The 21,554-nt window shown below is 40.1% G+C and overlaps 2 protein-coding genes across 2 annotated transcripts; both read right to left on the minus strand.

The window, feature by feature from the left end:
• Nucleotides 1–1,258: 1,258 nt before the first annotated feature.
• On the minus strand, nt 1,259–11,814 carry sqlea (squalene epoxidase a). The gene is made up of 11 exons (XM_051956855.1): nt 11,298–11,814; nt 10,752–10,996; nt 8,435–8,612; nt 8,004–8,100; nt 7,796–7,909; nt 6,426–6,597; nt 5,823–5,918; nt 3,833–3,975; nt 3,423–3,519; nt 3,201–3,288; nt 1,259–2,452 (listed from the first exon to the last, which is right to left on the minus strand). The coding sequence occupies exons 1-11, from the start codon at nt 11,573–11,575 to the stop codon at nt 2,260–2,262; spliced, it is 1,701 nt and encodes a 566-aa protein (XP_051812815.1). The 5' UTR covers nt 11,576–11,814; the 3' UTR covers nt 1,259–2,259.
• A 1,567-nt stretch (nt 11,815–13,381) lies between these two features.
• On the minus strand, nt 13,382–19,318 carry LOC110961988 (uncharacterized). Its single transcript, XM_022209822.2, has 14 exons — nt 19,178–19,318; nt 18,740–18,816; nt 18,375–18,447; nt 18,030–18,142; nt 17,918–17,943; nt 17,297–17,434; nt 16,971–17,080; nt 16,786–16,881; nt 16,606–16,689; nt 16,389–16,515; nt 16,164–16,269; nt 14,501–14,683; nt 14,343–14,417; nt 13,382–13,835 (listed from the first exon to the last, which is right to left on the minus strand). Exons 1-14 carry the CDS (start codon nt 19,203–19,205, stop codon nt 13,752–13,754), a joined length of 1,320 nt encoding a protein of 439 aa, XP_022065514.1. The 5' UTR covers nt 19,206–19,318; the 3' UTR covers nt 13,382–13,751.
• Between the last annotated feature and the right edge of the window lie 2,236 nt (nt 19,319–21,554).

Here is a 21,554-nt window from a genome sequence, read left to right on the forward strand (position 1 = left end):
CCATCTACTGGTCATGTGGGTTTTTTTTTACTCCATTTAGTTGCTCACTGGTAAAGTCACCATAAATTTATAAAAATTACTCGTCATGAAGGCTACTTAATATGTACATTTGCTCAAGCATTCTTCTTAATTATAATTATGAGATACTTGTACTGTACTTCCTACTTTATACTTCCACTTGACTGCATTTCAGAGGTAAATGTTGTACTTTATACTTTTTAAAAAAATAAATAAATAAAAAGGACAACATTTTAAAATGCGTTTTTAAGCTTTTTGATTTCCGACAATGTAGATGAAGGGTACTCAGTTGTGGTCACCTTTCAGATATCTATCCATTCATTATCTATGCTCCATTTAATCGTTATCAGGGTCATGGGGACCTGGAGTATAGGGGTGAAGGCAGGGGACACCTGGGCAGGAAACGGTCTATCACAGGACTACGTATAGAGACAATCGCAGTCACATTTGCACCTACAGACAATTTAGAATTACTAATTAGGCAGCCCTGTGACTCAAACGGGTTGAGTGGGCGACCCATAAATGGGCTATAGTCCCCAACATCGCAGTCATGGGTTCAAGTCCAACCCATGCCCATTTACTGCATGGCTTTTCCTCACTCTTCTCTGACCCTGTACTATAATAAAGGAAAAAAGACCAAAAAAAAAACTGCTACATTTTTTTCTTTACCTCAGCATGTTTTTGGACTGTGGGAGGAACCTGGAAAAAACCCACACATGCACACTGAGAACATGCAAACTCCATGCGGAAAGATCCTTGGAAGACCGGAACGCGAACCAGGGATCTTCTAGCTGCAAGGCGACAGTGCTAACCAGCCCCTTTAGCCCCTTTCAGAAAAATAAACCTCCAACATGTTTCTTTTCAGTAAGTGTTCAAATCATCAAGGTCTATTTTATCATCTTTCTTCTCCTGTTTCTCATCTGTTGACCTGTCAGATTTATATTTAAAATAGTTCAAACCAGCTCCACCTGCAGCAACTCCAACAGTAACATGCTGCTACTCTGATTCTTCACTATCAATAATCTAATGATGTCATGACTATTGATCCATTAATAGATTCACTATATCTTGCTAATGCTTGGGTGCCTCCACTTACTTGTAATGACGTGTTCTCACACTGCTGTATTGGTACTTTTACTTAAGTAGAGGCTTGCTCTAGATACTTCTTCCATCCCTGAAAGTTGTTATCCAAAAGTTATCTAAAGATGAGTTGTTGTAAAACTGTATCTGAATTGACTCATTAATCTTGTCATGGTTTATTTAAACAGCTCACTGAGCCCAACAGGCACACACAGGTGAACACAGCAGGAATCTGTGGTGATCGAACACGTCAGGAGTTTGTCAGCTCAGGATGAAAAAAAAAACACCTGAGCTTCATCCAATGACTTGGTCCTGATTGTTCCTACTGTCAGGTCCCCATCAAAGCCAAATGTCCTCCGAGGCATTCGTGCTGCGTCAGGTCTTTACTGACATCCAGTAGGACGAAAATAGTACAGGGTTCATCCTCGGGTTTTGGGATTACAGTCTTGACACATTTAGCTGCACGGTCAGCTTGTTTCACACACAGAGAGTAGAAATGTGTTGCAAAAAGTTCCTTATAGTACAGTATAATGGAGAGCAACGATCCTGGGAAGAACACGAACGATAATCAGGGGACAAGAGGTGTGTGACTTAATCAAATACAGTAATGCAGACCTTTTGCTCGGCAAAAAAGGCTAAAAATGCACTGGAACAGAAATATTTTTTGCTTGAAATACAATGTAAAGATAATTAAAACAGAATGCTGTCTGCAGCATCCCAGCATCAGTGCTTTAGGTTTAAAATTAGAAAAGACAATTAATACAGAAGCATCATCACATTAAATACGGTCCGCGTTAGCTCAACATGACAATATACAGCAGAAAAGTGGCTTTATCTCGAAGTCACTTGAAGCTCAGCTGCCATGCTTCACGTGGCAATTCTGTTTGGCAGGAATAATTCCTAAGCTAAGAAGCAAATGTACACTGCAGTCCTCCAGCAGACAGAGAAGACCAACAGGCTGACACCAAGGCATTGTGGGAAAACAAGTCCAAACGGAAAGAAGGCATTAAGTCAGACAGTCTGATAAGGCAGGGACATACTGTAGAAAATTCCCATGATGCTGGTTGAAAGTTCCTTTTCACAGCAAGAAGGCCACTTTTTCCCTGTTTTAAATCTGTTAAGACCTCACATGGTTTAGTCTTTATGTTCACCCTGTGTTCTTCAGTAGACCAGGTACTTGAGTTCGGAGTAGATGAGTGGAAACATGACTGTGCAGGCTCGGTACAGGATGGCTGCGCTCTTAAACAGAGCTCGAGGTTTGGTGCTCCAGGATTCAGACTTGAAGTTGACGTAGATTGCGTACATCGCCACAGCGAAGAAGTGTCCAATAAGGGTCATGGGTTTGGGTGTCAACCTGGAAAAAATCAATTGTTTGTCATTTGTTAAAATGTTTCTCATGTTTTGCAAATATATAGTTTGACATTTTGGGAATTGGCTTTCATGGCTGTGAGCGACACGAGAAAATCATGGCCACCCTCACGTCGAATGCTAAATACAAAGTCAGCAGTTAGCTTAGCTTAGCATAAAGACTGCTAGCCCTCATTGCTTTCAGCCAAAACATAGTTTAGCACTTAATGCCACTGTAATACAACACTTATCATTTTTGCTGCTTAGTTTTAGTAAGAATAAAAGTATATATTTGTTTCACCTTAATGCTAATTCTAGCTTAGCATTAAGAGTGGAAGCAGTGGGTAACCACTACAAAGGCTCTGCGTCAAGGGAGTAGAATCAGATTGATGGCACCTCTAAAGCTAACTAATTAGCATACAATATAAGTTATTGGTACAAAATCTTGATTTTTGCAGCGGTTACATTTTACAGCTCATTAACTTCCTTCAAGAATTGTTGTGAATTGAGGGTTGACAGCGGAAGACCAACAACATTTGAGATTGAGATGCGCCAACAGAGGATTCTGGACAGGAACAAGCTTTCGTAATGCTAAGCAAGCTACTGAACGTATCTTCACATATGGCCTACAGGCATTACAGTGGTGTAACGGGTGTATTTCCTAAAATGTAAAAACTATTCAACTGATATAATCCTTATTTCCATTGTGCTACATATGTAAATATCTATTTTGGAGGACACTATTTAATGCTCACACTGAGAGGAGTCCAACAGGCCCAGCGATGCATTCCCCTCCGAGCTTAAAGTACTGGAAGCAGGCCTTTCTTAGCTCATGAAGAGAATCTGGTGAACACAAAAGATGGACATGATGAGAATGCAAATTAGAAACAACTGCATAATTTGACTTCTTTTTTTTTCCAAATCCTAAACATGTATCATCTCCTGTGTTCCATGTGGTGTTCTGTGCAGAGACTCACTGTCGGTGGCTGCAAACAGCTCATACAGGGCCTGGGCCAACACATTCACCACAAAGGAATGTGATGACTTGCGCTGCCAGTGGAATTTTTTCTTTGCCTATTGAGAAGAAGAAGAAAAAAGCAGAGTGTAATATTGCTCACTGGTCTGCAGTCTCTCACCCACAGCAGAAGAAATAAAAGGACAATGTGATGCAGTAGAGACTCTAAATATAGCTTCTGCTTGCGTTCGTACACAGCCAGAAAAATCAATGGCCTCCACTGCAGGCACAGACTGTATAAAGGCCTTATTTCTTATTTCATAGATTGGACAATTTTTCAATGACCATCTGTATGCAGTCAGAGGTGTTCTAATCCCGACATGCAAACGTCTGGAGGAAAGCGCTGAATAAGTTAAGGGTGGGTTAGTTCACCTTCAGCATGGCCACGTCGTCGTACAGATCTGGGATGTTGCTGAGCAGACTCCTCCAGATGCGAACGTCGTTAAGAGCGACACTCATCCCTCCTCCCGTCAGAGGGTGCCTCATGTTGTAAGCATCGCCCAGGAGAAGCACACCTGCAAACAACAGACTGCTGTTTGTTTCCTGAATCACCATTTGCTCTTCATTTAGCCTCAGCGCTTACTGTCATCCACCAAACAAACTGAGCAGGATGACAGCCAAAAGATTATGGAGAGCATTTTTCTGTGCTCTTATTTGGACTGTTTTGACAGTAAAAACATTCTGGGAGTGTCGAAGTAAATCATCGGATTACAAAAAGCATATTCACCTTCTCCCCATGAGTTGTTTGAGATGATCTGTACCGCTCATGACTGGCCTCTAAATATTAAGTTATATCCTGCAGCCTGGCAGCTCACATTCACCTCTTAAAGCTGGGGTAGGCTGTGTTTTTTGGCATCATCGGGCAGCAATATCATATTAGCCTTGTAGTATTTTGTAAATCAAGTGGTCTGTATGGAAACTAGACTCCTCTCATCTCCTCCTGGCTACATTTTCAGGCTTTAGAAAATCTATCCTGTGACAGGAGATTATTGCCAATCACAGGTTTTTTCAGCCAGAGCAGGTAAGCTAATTTAAATAGCAACAACTGTCCACGGTGACAGCAAGATATGGTGCTGTAATGTTTTAGATGAAGGACTTTTATGGAGGAGGATGGGGTTTAAATCCAGGGTGAAGCCACAAATAAATGCTAATTTTTAAGCTTAGTTATCTTTGCTTGAATGAAGCGCTCCTCTAATGAAGAGCTGTTTGTTTTTTCAAATTCTTTTCCAGATTTCTGTCCACTACAGCTTTAAGCTCACAAATACACATATTCACAATATATATATTGTTTGTTTAACCCTTAAAAATGCATCTGTAAAGACAACATGCTGCAGCGTTACATTTGGTCATGAGGTCGACTTCCGGGCCAAGATGCAGTAACTTTCTGGATTTTCTTCTGTTTACCAGGAAACCTCACAGTGACAGAGATGGTGTGTCCTATTTGAACTGGAAAGTCAGAATTTCAAAGTTTCCATGTGGAAATTTCAACAGGAAATCAGATTTTTGACTCAGAAAGTCTGTAGAATATCAACCACCCCATCTTCAAAATCCAAGATGGCTGCTCATCAACAGTAGTGACGTCTGTAGTAATATATTGATTATTAGCACTTTTGTTTCATTAAAACTGTTGTACACTCAGTATTCTCCATGTCCGAGGACAAGGTTTTTGTTGTTGTTGTTGTTGTTTTTGTTTCTTACCTTTTGGACAGAACCAGGCTATCTGTGCCCCCTTGTTGTCAGTCTTAGTGCTATACTAAGCTAATGGGTTGCAGTTTCATAAGTTAGCTTAGCATGCAGGACAAAAAAAACCTCAGGAAAACACTGATCCTGGCTCCTGTAAAGCTCATCCCAAAGTAAGTGCCTTTTTATACTTTGGGTTCTGCAGGATTTAACAAATGAAACACCTCCAGACAGAGCTCCAGCTAGCTGTTTCGTCCTTTTTCAAAATCAGTGCTAATCTAAGCTAGCCAGCTGCTGGTTGTATCCTATAAATGTTCACATCAAACTCCCTGCAAGAAAGAATTTTTCCTAAAATGTTGCAATATTTCATTAAATGTCAGAATTGGTAATCCAAAAACATTTATTTTGTGGTTATCTATAAAAAGAAAGTACTACTACGTTTTGAGAAAATCTTGTAAAGAGCCTGTATTCACTAATAGTTAGTAATTTAACTTAAAACACTGACTAATTGCAAATTAGGTTACGACCATTTACGCTCTTTAATTAGCTCCATTATACAGTAATGACCAATATCAGGCCCTACTATCCACGACATACATCGTACTGCACACAAGCTAGAATCAGTTCAATAGATTCCCTTCAGCCACCTCCAACCAGAAATCAGTCAATAACACTTCAGTACCTGGCTTGTTGACAGGGGATGGAGGGAGGAAGCTGGCGGGCATGGACCTGAGTCGATCGTTCTGCAGTGCCACCATGAACGGTTCCTTTAAATGCTCTGATGGAAGGAAAGAAAGAAAGAGAAGTGCAGGAGGTCGATCACTCAGCTGGCTCCGTGGATGAAAACCCAAAGGTGCACGCTGAGCGCATGCACAAGAAAAAGCCTTTTCTTTTGGTGTGTGAATGTACATTTATCAATGTATCAGTGTGACTGACTCCAGCATTTCCAGCTGGACCTCTGTCAAGGTTACTGAAGCTGTTGCTTTGATACTATGGCTTTGATATTTCAGCTGAATAGCAGAGCGCACCATGAATGTCAAATCCTTCAACTGCAGCCTCCCTGGAGGTGCACACAGCAGCACAAGCAGCAGTCTGGATGTCTTCACGCCTCCTGACACTTCTGGCATCTTTGCTTCATGATTCTGATCTTTAAATAACGTTGATTTGTCACACTACAGATGTTCCTCCTCAGGCCGAAGGTCGACTTTCATCAAGGAACATTATTACACAAGAATACAACCTTTAAGAGGCTCTTTCAAAATAAAGTGTGTTGTCCGACATTTACCTGGCAGCTGTGGGTGTATTTTCTCGGCCATGTATTCTGGCAGGTTGCGAGGCATCTCCCCCCTGATGTCCACCAACACTCTGGTGTGTAAGGAGGAGATCTGGTAGATGAGCACCGGGCTGGGGTTGGCCAGCACCAGCTCAGCATGGTTGGCCTTAAACTGGGGACAGTCCTAGAAAAAAGAACAGAACAGCAGGTTCCAGATCACTGTACAGATTAGACAGTAGACGGTCTATTAATACATATGTATTAGTTACTGTCGACCTTTCTTAGATGTTTGGTTTCACTGTGCAAAATGATGAATGTTCAAAGCTTGACACTGAGTTTGTTTTGTATCTCATCCAACTTTAAACTGAAAACATTTGCATATTCATAAATTCTCAGTTTTTCAGAAAGGGACAATACATGGACTACTGTTCAAAAGTCTGGGGTCACTCAGAAAATTTCATGTTTTCCATAAAACTCTCACTTTTATCCATGTGCTAACATAACTGTACAAGGGTTTTCTAACCATCAATGAGCCTTTCAGCACCATTAGCTAACACAATGTAGCATTAGAACACAGGAGTGATGGTTGCTGGAAATGTTCAGCTGCGTTTTAAGGAGAAGATGAGGACTATCCATGTGGTTTTAGTGTTTTTGCTGTTATAATGTTTACCCTATGGAGATATTCCATTAAAAATCAGCTGTTTGCAGCTACAATAGTCATTTACCACATTAACTATGTCTACACTGGATTTATCATTCATTTCATGTTATCTTCATTGAAAAAAATGCCTTTCTTTCAAAAAATAAGGACATTTTGAATGGTAGTACAGATGCCATTTTAATATTTTTTAACTAGGTAATTAAACTTTTTAAGAGAAAAAAAACATATTAGACAGAAGGTACTTTATATATCTTCTAAATAACCTAACTGGAGGGTTTATGTACTTAATATTTTGAGACTAGAGGTCTGCTAACATTTGTCCACATAACATTTTCAATAGATTTTAACCTGCAAATGTCACAAAGTAGCAACAAAGAATTTAGAACCTAAGCCAGCTGAACCATCTACGGCTGCAGATAATGACTTTTTTCACAGTTGATTAATCAGCTGATTGTTTTCTTTTGTTTAGTCTCATAAATGTTTCCCAAACTGCATCTCCAAATTATTTTCTTTTAACTAAACAACAGTTCAAAAACCTACATTTTTTAGTTTTCTCTCTCTGAGGTACATTTTCAAACTGAGAAAGCTGAAACCAGACAATGTTTGCAATTTACAAAAACAAAATCACTCATCGGATGAATCAGTTACCAGAACATGAGTGGATTAATTGTCTTAGCCCCTGAACAACTTCCATCCAGCTTTGTACCGCTGATCCTCGTACCTTCATAAGACATCCCACAAAGTGAGAGGAGACTCGAGCTTTCCCAGAGCCCAGACTCTTCCTGAATTTGGAGAAACAGCCGTCAGCCACCACAGTCAGAGCTGCATGGATCTCCTGCAGGACAACAGTCACCACAGCCACGTAATGAGAAGGAATCAGAGGGAGGAGTCTAAAGGTTGTGTCTCTACTGCAGAGTTCCTCCTCTCACCTTGATGTCTCCAGTTTCTTTATTCTTGTATTGGACTCCAGTTACACAGCCGTCTTCTTCCTGCAGACTGGTCACGGTGCCTTCTATGAATGTGACACTGGAGGGCGCAGTTTAACAGAACATCAACTCCACATGCACCAATGAACCAAGTTTATGTCTATTTGACACATAATGGCTGAATGAGTATGTTACATCTGTCATATTTATAGGCCTCAACGTGTTTATGAATCTTAAGTACATTATAGTTAAATGACTGAAACTGACACGAGGTGAATCTTGTTTCTTTCATTTAAACTAATCATGTCCTTTGGCTTTGTAGGACAGAAGAGCAGACTCTAAACAAACCCCTTTTTCCATATAACTCTCATTTTCTGTCAGAAACAATGTTGCTCTATCAGCTGTCTGTGTTTTTTGTCCCTCGTTCTGCTCACTTTGGTTCAGCCAGAGCGGTTTTCCTCAGGCCTGTGATGAATCGACCGTGATGGAAAGCGCGTCCACACTGGATGCTTGTCTCTTCCTGGGGGTAGGGAACCTCCACCTCTGAGCCGCTCTCGATGTCGTGGATCACGTAGCCGTTAACCAGATGGGCGTCCAGACCCTCGACTGAACCTGACGCCCAACACACAGCAACAGGCTACGTTTACACAGCGCATTTATTATTTATTCAGTCTGATAATGAGGTTCAGCAAAGACGACAGGCTGATACAGGGAGTCATTTTGTACATATTACCACACACTTTTACCCTTTATATTTGGTATGTTTGGAAACTTTACAATTTTAGCTAATATTTAAAATAAAGTTATAATTTTTTATCCGTTTAAATGGTGCTTGGTTTCATGGCACAGCTTTGAACAGGCACACCAATATGCTATAGTTTAGGGGTTAAATAAAGCCTATGTTTTCATACACTGCTGTTAAAAAGTTTGAGGTCACCCAGACAACTCCATGTTTTCTATGAAAACTCCCACTTTTATCCATGTGCTAACATAACTGCACAAGGGTTTTCTGATCATCAATGAGCCTTTCAGCACCATTAGCTAACACAATGTAGCATTAGAACACAGGAGTGATGGTTGCTGGAAATGTTCCTCTGTACCCCTATGGAGGTATTACATTAAAAATCAGACGTTTACAGATAGAATAGTCATTTACCACATTAACTATGTCTACACTGGATTTATCATTCATTTAATGTTATCTTCATCTTAAAAAAATCATTTTCTTTTTTTGCATGTGAATATATCATGCTACATGATTAAAATAAAAGAAATCAGTTTACTCTCCCATTCCTTTTTGTTACCATTTTTACTATTTCTTATGACATATAAGAAATGAGAAACTGGACCCAGCTCAGACTGTTGTTTGATAAAAATTCTACCTCACTAATATTTTCTGGTCATGTCCAACTTTTCCAGAGGATCGTCTTCAACATGACTCTCCTAAAGATCCAAAAGTCCTCATGCTGGACTTCCATAAAGCCTTGAAAGAACAAGTAGAATGTATTTTCGGCAAATCCTATCAAGGTCTACCATGAAATGTATTACAGTTAGGTTTGGATTTAAAATGTCTAGGAGCTGTATGATATGGAACAAATTATATATTAGACTTCAAAAACCCAGATTTAAGGAGCCTGGTTAAGCCCTTATTAATGCTTTGATGTTATGTAAGTGAGGCTGTTGTTTGGATAAATTCTGCATAAATCTGCACATATTTCTGTAATATAAATCATTACATAAAATAAAGATTATTGTTATATTGGATGAGATTTTTTTCAAAATCATACTTTATAAATTTTATGTTAGCAGTTATAGACAGTGAAATCATCCAACCACTTCTTTATGAAGGATGATTTCAAAATATCAGAACCTTCTTCCAGATTAGAATTGCTTCGATGTGAAACTTCATGACATCAACACATACTGAATTTCTGTATTGACAGTAAATATGTGTCACAAATGAAAGAAAAAAACAACATGAAGTGTTTTCATTGACCAGAACAACTTCAGTGCACCTTGGCAACGACACCTGATCCCCCTACAGTAGAGCTGGTTGTCACCACACATGTACCTGACCACAAGGCTACAATATGGGGAAGGATGACTCATCTGAACACATCTGTATTTTTCAAATCTCTGTGGGTTTTGCACTGCTTAACTCCTAAATGTGTATTCATCTTTGTAATGAAGGGTTTATGCACTGCAATCCTTCTATAACATCCCACTGTTTAACTGCTGATACAGTCTGTGTGACTGAAGCTCCTGCCATCTGTGCCCCAACACTGAATCTTCTTGCAAAGATGTTTTCCTCTTACTATATTGATGCAAAATCAGAATCACTTGGGGATGATTGAACATAGTGCATCTTTTTCTCCACTCACTCAGTCGCTCCTCTGTATTTTGATCACAAGTTATAACATGTGCCTGCAGATAAACAGAGGTCCCCTGAAAATCTGTGTTTCTCTAAAACATTAAATATTCATAGCTGAATAAACTGCAGTCAGAGTTACAGGTTCAGGGATTTGACTGACAGCACAGGCACCATTAGCAAACGGCCAAACAACTGTCACCAGATTGTGAGTCAGATGTTGCTGAACTCTGATTGGTGGACAGTGCCATCACCTTTTCCAGCTGAGTCCTGCCCACTTCGAACCAGTGACAGAAGCACAAACAAAACACAAAAACAAAACAGGAACTTTTTCTGGGCAAACTGTGCAGGAGAATCTGAATTATTCTGCAGAGCTCACTGACCTTCCAGTCCCAGGTCTCTGAGTGCTCTGTACCCTCCAGGCTGCAGCAGCTCCCCCACTATCCTGTCTGGCTCCTTCAGGTCCCTCTCCACCACCACCACCTTCCTCCCATCCCGGGCCAGAACAGCTGCCATGGCTGAGCCCAGGACCCCGGCCCCAACTATCACCACATCTGGCTCTGAGCATCTGGAGCTGCAGGCTGAGGCGCTATGTGAGGACTCTGTTCCCACTCTTCTTCTCCTTGTTCTCTGGAAACAAAGAAGTGGAAAGCCTTATCACACTGAACATATACATTTTTATGCTCCATCAAGTCCTCAAATAATGATTCTGCTGCAGTCCTTTAATATATAAATAATCATGAAGGTTTAAATAAAGCTTCCAGACCTTCCACAAGGCTGTATACATGAAAAGAAAGTTTACAAAGTAAAATGTATAATAAATGAGTGGAACTGAATGGAAAACTAATCCTATCTGCGCTCTTTTATCTGCCTGTGTCTCCCTTTGTTCTTATAATGAAGCTTACAGGAGTCCATATGAAGCGTCTTACCTTTTACTGTTGTTCTCTGCTGTCTCGCTCCTCTGTGTTGCAGTTTGAGGGATTAAGTGGTTGATAACAGGTAAAAAAGACAAAAGGCTCAGCGGCAAATTAAGCACCTGAGAGACGCGGAGCTTCTGCCAGTGAAAATACCTGATATAAGACAGCAGCAGCCCGGCACTCAGTAATAAGATTGCAGCGATCAGCAGCTCTCTCTGAGCCAAACTCAGGACTGTGTCGGACTTTTTATAAAGGTATGTGAAGCTCGCTATTCCCAGGAAAGTCCACATCTTTTTAGATTAAAAAAAGGCAAACTAATGGTGAAATTGATAATAATAAAGTAATTTTCTTGAGGCCGCCAAGGAAATCCAAATGGAATAAATTGCAATTAATAATAATAATTGTTCTTTTGATGTTGTTTCTGAAGTTTCTCTAAAAACCAGTCTGCCCTCTACCAGCGGTTATCTTTGAAACTCGCGTTCATTTCTTCTTAGACGCTCTGAATGATGCTGCTGAATATTTTATGTTAATGAGAAACACGGACAACTTCACATTCGCAGCTTCTACATCCCGCCTCCCCCGCAGCTCAGCCAACCAATCAGGAGCGACGTGCCGGTGAGCAGAGCTCACGCTATGCGCTGATTGGACAGCCGCACCGGCACTGGGCCGCCGCCTGGCCGCTGATTGGACGGCCGTCCAGCAGGACGGTAGTATGATGTGATGTCAGTGGAAAGGTGCGCGGTAGGTTTCTGTACAGCTGAAGGAGGGCACAGATAGTTGATGTCTGACAGGAGAATCACTTTGTGGCCTAAACCGGGGACCAGTTTGAACCGCGCGTCACACAACAGCTGCAGAGGCCAAGCTGTTATCATAGCAACTAAAGTTGTACTTACAAACAAAAAAGGTCAATAATTACATTTGACACGACACAGCAATAAATACAGCTTCATAAATTGTGTAACGTTTAGCCTTAACAGTGCTGAGGTCGAAGTGAGTCGTCTATTCAGGTTACCATGTTTGAATCACAGTGGAGATGTTCATGGTGTCCAGAAAAAGATACAGAGTGAGAGCTCATTTCGGTAACATACTCACTGATCAAATAAAAAAAAAATTAAATTATTATTACATAATGTCAGCAGAATCTATCTTAATGTCACTGGATAAACGAACTTGTAAAGAATCCAGTATGTTTGTACTAATCCATTAAAAAATTATAGAGTAAAAAAAACAACAACTAAAAACTACTACTGACAGTGTAAATGACTGCAGATATCATAGGTGGAAGATAACTGCATAGATTTGCTAAACTTATAATATGTTACTTCTCCAACTTCTTCTCATTTCTCCACACAAAATATATTAAAAAGTCTGCAAACTCTTTTGTTATACATTAATCTACCTAAAAATAGATTCCCTAATAACTTTTCAAAACTATAGTTTGTTACACGAAATCTGTGGAGTTATAAAGTTTAAATGACTTCATTTGACGCTTGTTTGTCTTTTTTAAAGTAGAAATGTCACCATTTCATGGCTCCGGACTCTCAGATCTGTGTTTTCCTTACAATTATTTTAACGATTCTGTTGGAAGGTGTCATTGAAGACTCTGAGCAACTGTTATGTTTGTGCATCTCAATATTTTAAGAAATTTCTAAAACAAATAATCAAGAAACTGACGAGCAAGATTATGCAAAATGTAAGTAGCCTACGTCTTATTTCCAGCTTTTTATGATCAATTAAACATTAACCTATCATCTAACGTCAGTAAAATGCTGTTTACACGTGGGATAAACATATAACAGTGAAATGGACAATTCTTCTCTCATAACTACTTTTACTTTTGAGACTTTATGTGGAGTTTCAATGAATTTCTAGTTTACCACAGCCAGATTTAGAGGGTAATGGAATGAATTGTTATATTATCAAGCCCACAACTAATTATTTGAGAAATAATAAAATAGGTGACACAAATATAGTGCATATTGATTTATAATGATGTAAATGTCATTTTTCTATTTTCTATGCATTCCTTTATTCTGTCATAGAAAAATATCTATAAACACTGTAAAATAGCAGAAAGTAAGCCACAAACAATAAGGTATTTTGTGCTGTGTTTATTAATTACAAAAAGTGTATTTTTCTGGATATTTGTTAGATTTATTCATTGTAGAACTGTGTGAACAATGTAAGTACACATGATCAAGTTCATTTTGATGATGTGTTTAGATAAACAGAAAAGTTAGTCATTAATTCTTATGAAAACAACCAGATGATATGGCAGGTAAGTGGAATTAGAAATTCAAACTAATACACATTTCACCATTTTAACTTGTCAAATTGCATGTTCAGCATTTTACATGGTTAACTACATTAATTAGTATTAATTCCAACAGGACTCAGTGCTTCTTTATCAGTGAAGCAGCAGGTCCAAAGTTATATGCTAATACACAGAGAGAGACAATGTTTTTATTAAATGTAGTGATTAAAGATGGTCTCACATTTTTCCTGCTTTCCTGAAGTTACTTTCGGTTCACCGTTCTGCTTGATGAAAGCCTGAAATAACAAACACACAATATTTTGATATGGGAGATCGTCCATCTCACTCGGATCTCCAGTAAATAAATGATATCATATACATATATAGTACTGTTCAAAGGTTTGGGGTCACTTAGAAATGTCCTTATTTTGAAAGAAAAGCATTTTTTTCAATGAAGATAACATGAAATGAATGATAAATCCAGTGTAGACATAGTTAATGTGGTAAATGACTATTGTAGCTGTAAACGGCTGATTTTTAATGGAATATCTCCATAGGGGTACAGAGGAACATTTCCAGCAACCATCACTCCTGTGTTCTAATGCTACATTGTGTTAGCTAATGGTGCTGAAAGGCTCATTGATGATTAGAAAACCCTTGTGCAGTTATGTTAGCACATGGATAAAAGTGGGAGTTTACATGGAAAACATGAGATTCTCTGGGTGACCGTAAGCCTTTGAATGTTAGTGATTTTTATACATTTAATGGAAATCCCACTGAAAAAGCTCAAGTTAGAGTCTTACCTCCATCTCCTCTAAGGTGGCAGAACCATCCTCCACCTTCTGTCCAAGGCCGTGACTGAAACTTGAGTACCGCTCCTGTTTAACATCAGACATAATCAATCACCAATAATCCAGTACATCAGAATTAAAATCTTTATTCCGTTCAAGTAGCTGCATACCTTCAGCATACCAGCTAGAATCCCGTCCTCAATGATGCGAACAGCATTTCTGAGTCCTCTTGCGAAGGCGTCCATGGCTCCGATGTGAGCGATGAAGAGGTCCTCGAGGTCAGTGGACTCTCGGCGAACCTTCGCATCGAAGTTCAGGCCTCCTGGCTGCAGGCCACCTTGTTCGATGATAGTCTGGAGTAGATTAGACACTGAAGAATAACTGGTTCCATTATCACTGTCCTCATCTACTGCTACTAGTGAGCCAAAGCATTCATTGAAAAATCCTTCCATACCTGAATGAAACTTCATTGTTTTTAGTTGCTTGTATTAGAAAATTAAAGCCACACTAATCAAATTTTTGCTATTAACACCATATAAAATGATCATTGTGTAGGGGTTCACTCACACAAAGAGAGAATTACCACAGACTCTACACTTTTTAATTCCTCCCCTTCTGTTAGCTTAGTTTAGTTAACTGTTTTGGTTGTCTGGTCTCCAAAATCTACTTTAATCAATCTCATTTCAAGCAGTCATAGTCATCACTTCTACACAAAAAAACTCAGATAAGCAGAAGGAGGAACAAAGGAAAATGACCTTCCCAGCACAAAATGGCTGACAATGCAGCTACATGGTGATATACTGTAGCATTTAACGGTCAAATGTTGTAACTAAAAGAAGACTAATTACTGGACTTACATTTGGAAAGTGGCCAGAAACACACCTCACAATGACTGCTCCATATCTGCTGCACATGCAAGTCAGCATCCGTCTGCCTCTACTTTATCCAAGTCAATTTTGCAGGGTGATAATAAGTCATACATTGTATGTACAGCTTGTACCACTGCCCACAATGGGGGAAAATATCTACCAACAGATATACTTCACCAAAGTATATCTGCCATGTTTGCTAACATCTACCTTTAGTAAATAGTTTTATTTATACAGCACAAATTTACAATATTCTATCTCAAGGCTTTCACACACTAAGGGTGAACAAGATTAAACAGAGAAAGCCACCAAATGCAAACAATTCCCTTTGAGCAGCTCGTTGGCGACAGACAAAAACCAGAAGGGGAAAACTATAAAACGATCATTACAAGAGTAACTTTGTGCAAACATGCTCTGTAAAAAGGCATTTTAAAAGAGCATTTCCTATTTCAGTGACAGAAGTATTGCACACATATTGATCAAACTGTCAAAAATGAACACTGTCTAAGGAGGTCATCCCTCACATTGTGATTTCATTGGGACCCCGGATTCTTCCTCGTCTGACTCACAGAAAACCTACCCAGGAATTAGTCTGATTCTTACACCTTATGAGCATCTACAACCCCATCTTCATTCCACATCTGGACCAGACACAGCACCTAACCTTTGTTCTAAACCTGCACTGTTTAAAGCCTGTGGGTTAACTTATTATGCACCACACAAGAACACAAAAACACAGAAAGGCACATATAATAACATTCAATTTTTAAAAATCTTGTTGGTTTTTTGTTTGAAGATAAAGCAGCTGGTGTGAGGTGTAGGTCATGGGACGAGTTGATGTGTGGTGAAGAAATAAATCTACTCTTCAAGGGAAAGAAACCTCCGGCAGAACCAGGCTCAGGGAAAGCAGCCATCTGCCTCGACCAGCTGGGGTGAGAGAGAACAGGGCAGACTGTTAGGTTACCTTCATGACCAAGGTGGTGTTCCTGATGTCCATGGGGAACTGATCGGTGTCCCATCCCAAGTCAGGAGAACCAGTGTTTGAGTCAACCGAGCCCAGCATGCCAAAACTGTCCACCAGCAAACAAGGACGATATAAAACATTTAACATATAACAAGGAATGGCAGCAAACTTAGCAACACTATTAACTTAAATGTAAAAGTTGTGATAAAAGTTGTGCTTCCTCACGCAGAAGCCATGACGACATCATGCTCATAGGAGTGTCCTGCCAGGGTGGTGTGGTTGGGCTCAATGTTCAACTTAAAGTGACTCTCCAGACCATAATGCTTAAGGAATCCTATAACACTCATGGCATCTGTAGAAGGAAAAAGTGCATTGAAGCTGCAGCACTGAAAATGTAAGATGATGAAGGCTTTGTGCCTTTTTTTAAATCTGGGAGACATACCGTAGTCGTACTGGTGTTTGCAGGGCTCCTTAGGTTTGGGCTCAATAAGAAACTGACACTTCAACCCAATCTTCTCTTTGTACTCTGGAAAAACAATAAACAGACATGAAGCTGGAAGTGCTCAGTGCTCACCGACTAAACAAAACTCAACGTGTGTCCCATATTCATGTGCTCACTCACTGACGGCCATTTTGAAGAAGCTGGCCATGTGCTTCAGCTCAGCAGCGACATCAGTGTTGTGGATGGAGAGGAAACCTTCTCTGCCTCCCCAAAACACTGAGGAGTTAAACATATGCTGATTACACTGAGAACACAACATTTTCAAAGCAATAGTTCACATGTAATACATCTCAAGGGACTCATACCAAAGTTTTCTGCATCCAGCTTCTTGGCAATATCCAAGCCCTTCTTGACCTGAGCACCAGCGTAGGCCAACACATGGCCGTCTGGGTTGGTGGCTGCACCGTTCATATACCTGTCACATGATGTTTACTGGTTAAATGTACATGAAATCAATAGAACACTGTCAGTTTGGTTGTACTAACCTAGACCTTCCTGCTTGATGCCTAAAATCACATCATTCTGAATATGATGATGTTTGAAATGAATCTAAAGCTGAAGCTTAAACTTCTTATTCTGCTGACACTCAGGTTTCTGGGCTTCTTAACTGTCCATGTGGGTAAATGCTGACCTTGGGTGAGCGAAGAGGTTGCAGGTGACCCACAGCACCTTGATTCCAGTCTGGTTCTGCAGCTTCAGAGCCATATCTGTGATTTCATCCAGATTCCTGTTGGACTCCTCCAATGTGGAGCCCTCAGGGGCCATATCTCTGTGGACAATAGAGGACAGCTAACAGAAACAACTCAACATCTCCATTTACAGTGCACACTGTAAGGATTTGGACAGTTTGATACTGCAGTAAAGTCTTAGTAAATAAAACATGGTGATGATTCTGTTGTCCCTTTGATATAAATGACTGCTGGTACACTTTAGTGATGGAGGTATACAGGTGAATTCTGTGCTTTTTTCAGCCAAATGCATCAAAAGCAACATTTCATCCAATCAGAGGATCCAAAAGGTACATGGAAATCATTAGAGGAGATTCTCAGGTTGAAGAGGAAAAATCTGGACAAGTCTCCTTACTTTTGAACTTTGGCCAGTGTAAGTTAAAACAGCTATATCTGAAGAAGAAAAAATGTGTGCATTGTCACATCTTCATTACTCTTAAATATTAAACTAACCAAGTGTATCATGTTCTTCTCTACTCTTCCAGAACATAGAAGAACAAGCAATATTGTTTGGAGAGACTGACCTGTCATGAAACGTGTAATACTTCACCTATGAAGAAAAACAAACGTCAGAAAAGAAGTAAACAGCCACATTGATCAGAGATATGATACTAAAAGTCATCTACATCTCCTCACACCAAGCTTGGTGAAGAATTCAAATGCAGCATGGAGCCGCTTCCTGGCCGATTCCATGGGAGTCCCGTGATTCCAGGGCCGCTGGAGGGTTGGAAACCCGAACGGATCGGCGCCTACCAAACAGAAAACAAGACAATGTTAGAAAGGAGACCAGAATTTAGAGAAGTGGCTGTGGTGATGACCTGCTTCAAGCTCATATACAGTCTGTGGTTTCAAGTAGGGCCATAAAACACTTGAAAGGGGTCTGAAGCAAATGTTTGTGCGTCAAAGCCTCAACTTCATGTTGGGTCATTTCAGCCTCCACAGACTGCTCTAAGATCAGCGTGGGCTCAGTTGTAACAGTACCAGTTCCACAGAAGGAGTGCCAGTAACAGACGGAGAACCTCAGCCAGTCCTCCATCGTCCTCCCCATTAGAACCTGCACAGAGGAACATTCAGCTAAACACAAAACTCTACATCTACATTCAACACCATGACATCAAGACATGACATAACCTCCTGAGAGGGGGCCCTGGATTTTTATTTCACAACAAAACAACTGCACATAAAAAGTGCTCAATACAAAAGAAGTTAGGTTTAATCTAGATTTTAACAGAGTCCCTCGGAGAAGTCCTCGAACCGAAACTGTGCGGTGCAATAAACAAAAAATCAAATGGACTGAGACGGTATGAAATGCAGAAATAAAGCTGGGAAGCCTTTGGAGGTCTGACCTCTCCTGCATTGTAGTGTTTGAAGCACATGACATCTGAGGGTCCAGCAGCTGGAACATACTGGATCTTAGGGATGCCTGCAGCAATATTTGATGAAACAAAGGTGGACATATAGAACTCATTTAGTCATGTTGTACATGGGAAATGTAGTGAAAGTAAGCTAAATGCAATGCAAAGTACTGATCAAATGGTAAAATAGAAACATGTTTTCATAGAATCAGGTCGCAATGTCCCCTGTCCTGTCAGACCCCAAACAGCTGCAGGACAGCAGCAGCTTCACTCGTATTTCTTCTGTTAAAGTGTGAGTTGGACAAACAGACTCGAGTTGTTGTTCACGGCTCGCTGCACAAACGGGACATTTTCTGTGTACACAAACACACACACAGCTGATAGAGCACTACCTACAGCGCGTTGAAGCATCGACACGCTGTCATTTACCTGCAAAGAATTCCTCCTGCGCTGCCATTTCTGGGTCCAAACTTCTTCAGTTCTTCAAGCACGATTTAGTCCACGTCCTTCCTCTGCTGCTGCAAAACAAGGAGTCCCTCTTTTGGCCACATGATGTCGCTGAATTCCTTTAAAACGAGACATCGGGTGTTTACACAGCTCAGCTGGCTGAGCGGGTGACCCATAAACAGAGACTAAAGTCCCAGACGCAGCCGTCGTGGGTTCGAATCCAGCTCATGACCATTCACTGTATGTCATTATCCTACTCTTCTATCCATGCTTCTTGTCTCTCTCTCTCTCCACTGTCCTATACAATGATACATAAAGGACAAAAAATAACTTTAAAACGAGACAGTGGTCTAGTTTTAACAGTTGGAGTCAGCTGAACATTTACATAAGTGAAAATCTAGTTGTTTCAATTCAGTGAGCTGCCATCCCATGAAAGAATCTACCACATGGGACTCCTGTGCATTATGTAGTATATGTCCATGTGTCTCCCTAATCAAAGTCACCATATCAGCAGGATATTTAGTCTCACACGCAGTATGTACATAGTTGTATGCTGTTCAGTGTGAATATAGGCTAGTGTTGTACAGTTTTTATCTATGAGATATTGATTGTCACCGCTTTGTGGATTTGAGTGCAGCCTCTTGATGGGAGATAACAGCGCCAAAGGCTGCACCAGCAAACCGTTTGGTAGACGAAGTTTCAATAAAATAGTTTTTTTTTTAATGGGCTTTATAATTTTAATTAAATAAGGAGGCTGAATGACGGCAGCTTTTTCAACATCTGTGCTTCCATTTACCTTTTAGTTCCCCAGTTCATGTGGTTTATTATAAGCTATAGTGATGTGTGCAAAACAAATAAAAATATACGTCCACATAAGCACAATTGAAACTAGAAGTTTACATACACAACTTTTTTTCCTAACTGTCTGACATGAAATCAGACTAAACTTTACTTGTTTTAGGTCAGTCAGGATTACCAAAATTATTATTATTATTGTATCATTCACTGCATCTCTCATTGTTATTAATAATGAGAGAGAAAATGTTTAGAACAATTTTTTATTACTTTCTTCAAAGTCACAAGTTTACATATATTTCTTTAGTACTTGGTAGCATTGTATTTAAACTGTATGGTTTGGGTCAAACATTTTGGGGATCCTTCCACAGAATTCTCATCATAGTTTGGTGGAGTTTTGACCCATTTCCTGACAGAACTGGTGTGACTGAGTCAGGTTTGTAGGCCACATTGCTCACACACACCTTTTCAGTTTTGCCCACAAATTTTCTGCAGGATTGAGATCAGGGCTTTGTGTCCTTATTGTCCATAAGCCACTCTGCAGCTAATCTGGCGGTCTGCTTCGGGTAATTGTTCATTTGGAAGACCCATTCTTTAACCTCCTGGCTCATGTTTTGAGATGTTGCTTCAGTATTTCCACATAATGTTCTTTCCTCGTGATGCCATTTGTTTTGTGAAGAGCAGCAGAACCACTCTACAACATGATGCTGCCACCCCCGTGCTTCACAGTTGGGATGGTGTACTCAGGCTTGCTAGTTCCCCCTTATTCCTCCAAATGCAAGGATGGTCATTATGGCCACACACTTCAATTTTAGTTTCTTCAGACCACAGGACATGCCTCAGCCCATGTTGGTACAGAACTCGCTTCACTGTGGATAATAACACTCTTACCAGCTTCAGTCTGCATCTTCACAACGTCTTTTGTTTTTGTTCTGGAGTCGATATGCACATTTTTCACCAAAACACCTTCATCTCTGGGTCACAGAACCCTGAGCAGTATGATGGGTGGACATTCAAATGGCATATAATATTTGAACAGATTAACATGGAACCTTCAGTGACCCTTGAAATTGTACCCAAGGATGAACCAGACTCATGGAGGTCCACAATTATCTTCTATATTGGCTGATTTCTTTACATTTTCCCATGACGTCACACAAAGAAGCGGTGTATTTGAGGTGTGTCTCCAATTAGCTCAAATGTTGCCAATTAACCTATCAAAAGCTTTCAAAGCCGTGACATCATCATCATCATCATCATCAGGGCCTTCCCAAATAGTTTGAAGGCATAGTAATGTTAGTGCATGTACACTTATGACTTTGAAGAAAGTAATAAAAATTCTCTCTCATTATTCTGATATTTAGCAAATAGAAATAATTTTGGTGATCCTAACTGACCTAAAACAGGAAAAGTTTAGTCTGATTTAATGTCAGATGGTGAGAAAAAAAAGGTGTGTGTAAACTTCTGGTTTCAACTAAAAACACACCGTGTGCACGCTGTATATGCAGGTGCTTCCATCTGTGTCCTGAAATGATGAATGTCACTGGCAAACCCCACCGTCTGA

This window comes from Acanthochromis polyacanthus, chromosome 12 (assembly GCF_021347895.1).
Source record: "Acanthochromis polyacanthus isolate Apoly-LR-REF ecotype Palm Island chromosome 12, KAUST_Apoly_ChrSc, whole genome shotgun sequence".
In the NCBI taxonomy this organism is placed as follows: Eukaryota; Metazoa; Chordata; class Actinopteri; family Pomacentridae; genus Acanthochromis; species Acanthochromis polyacanthus.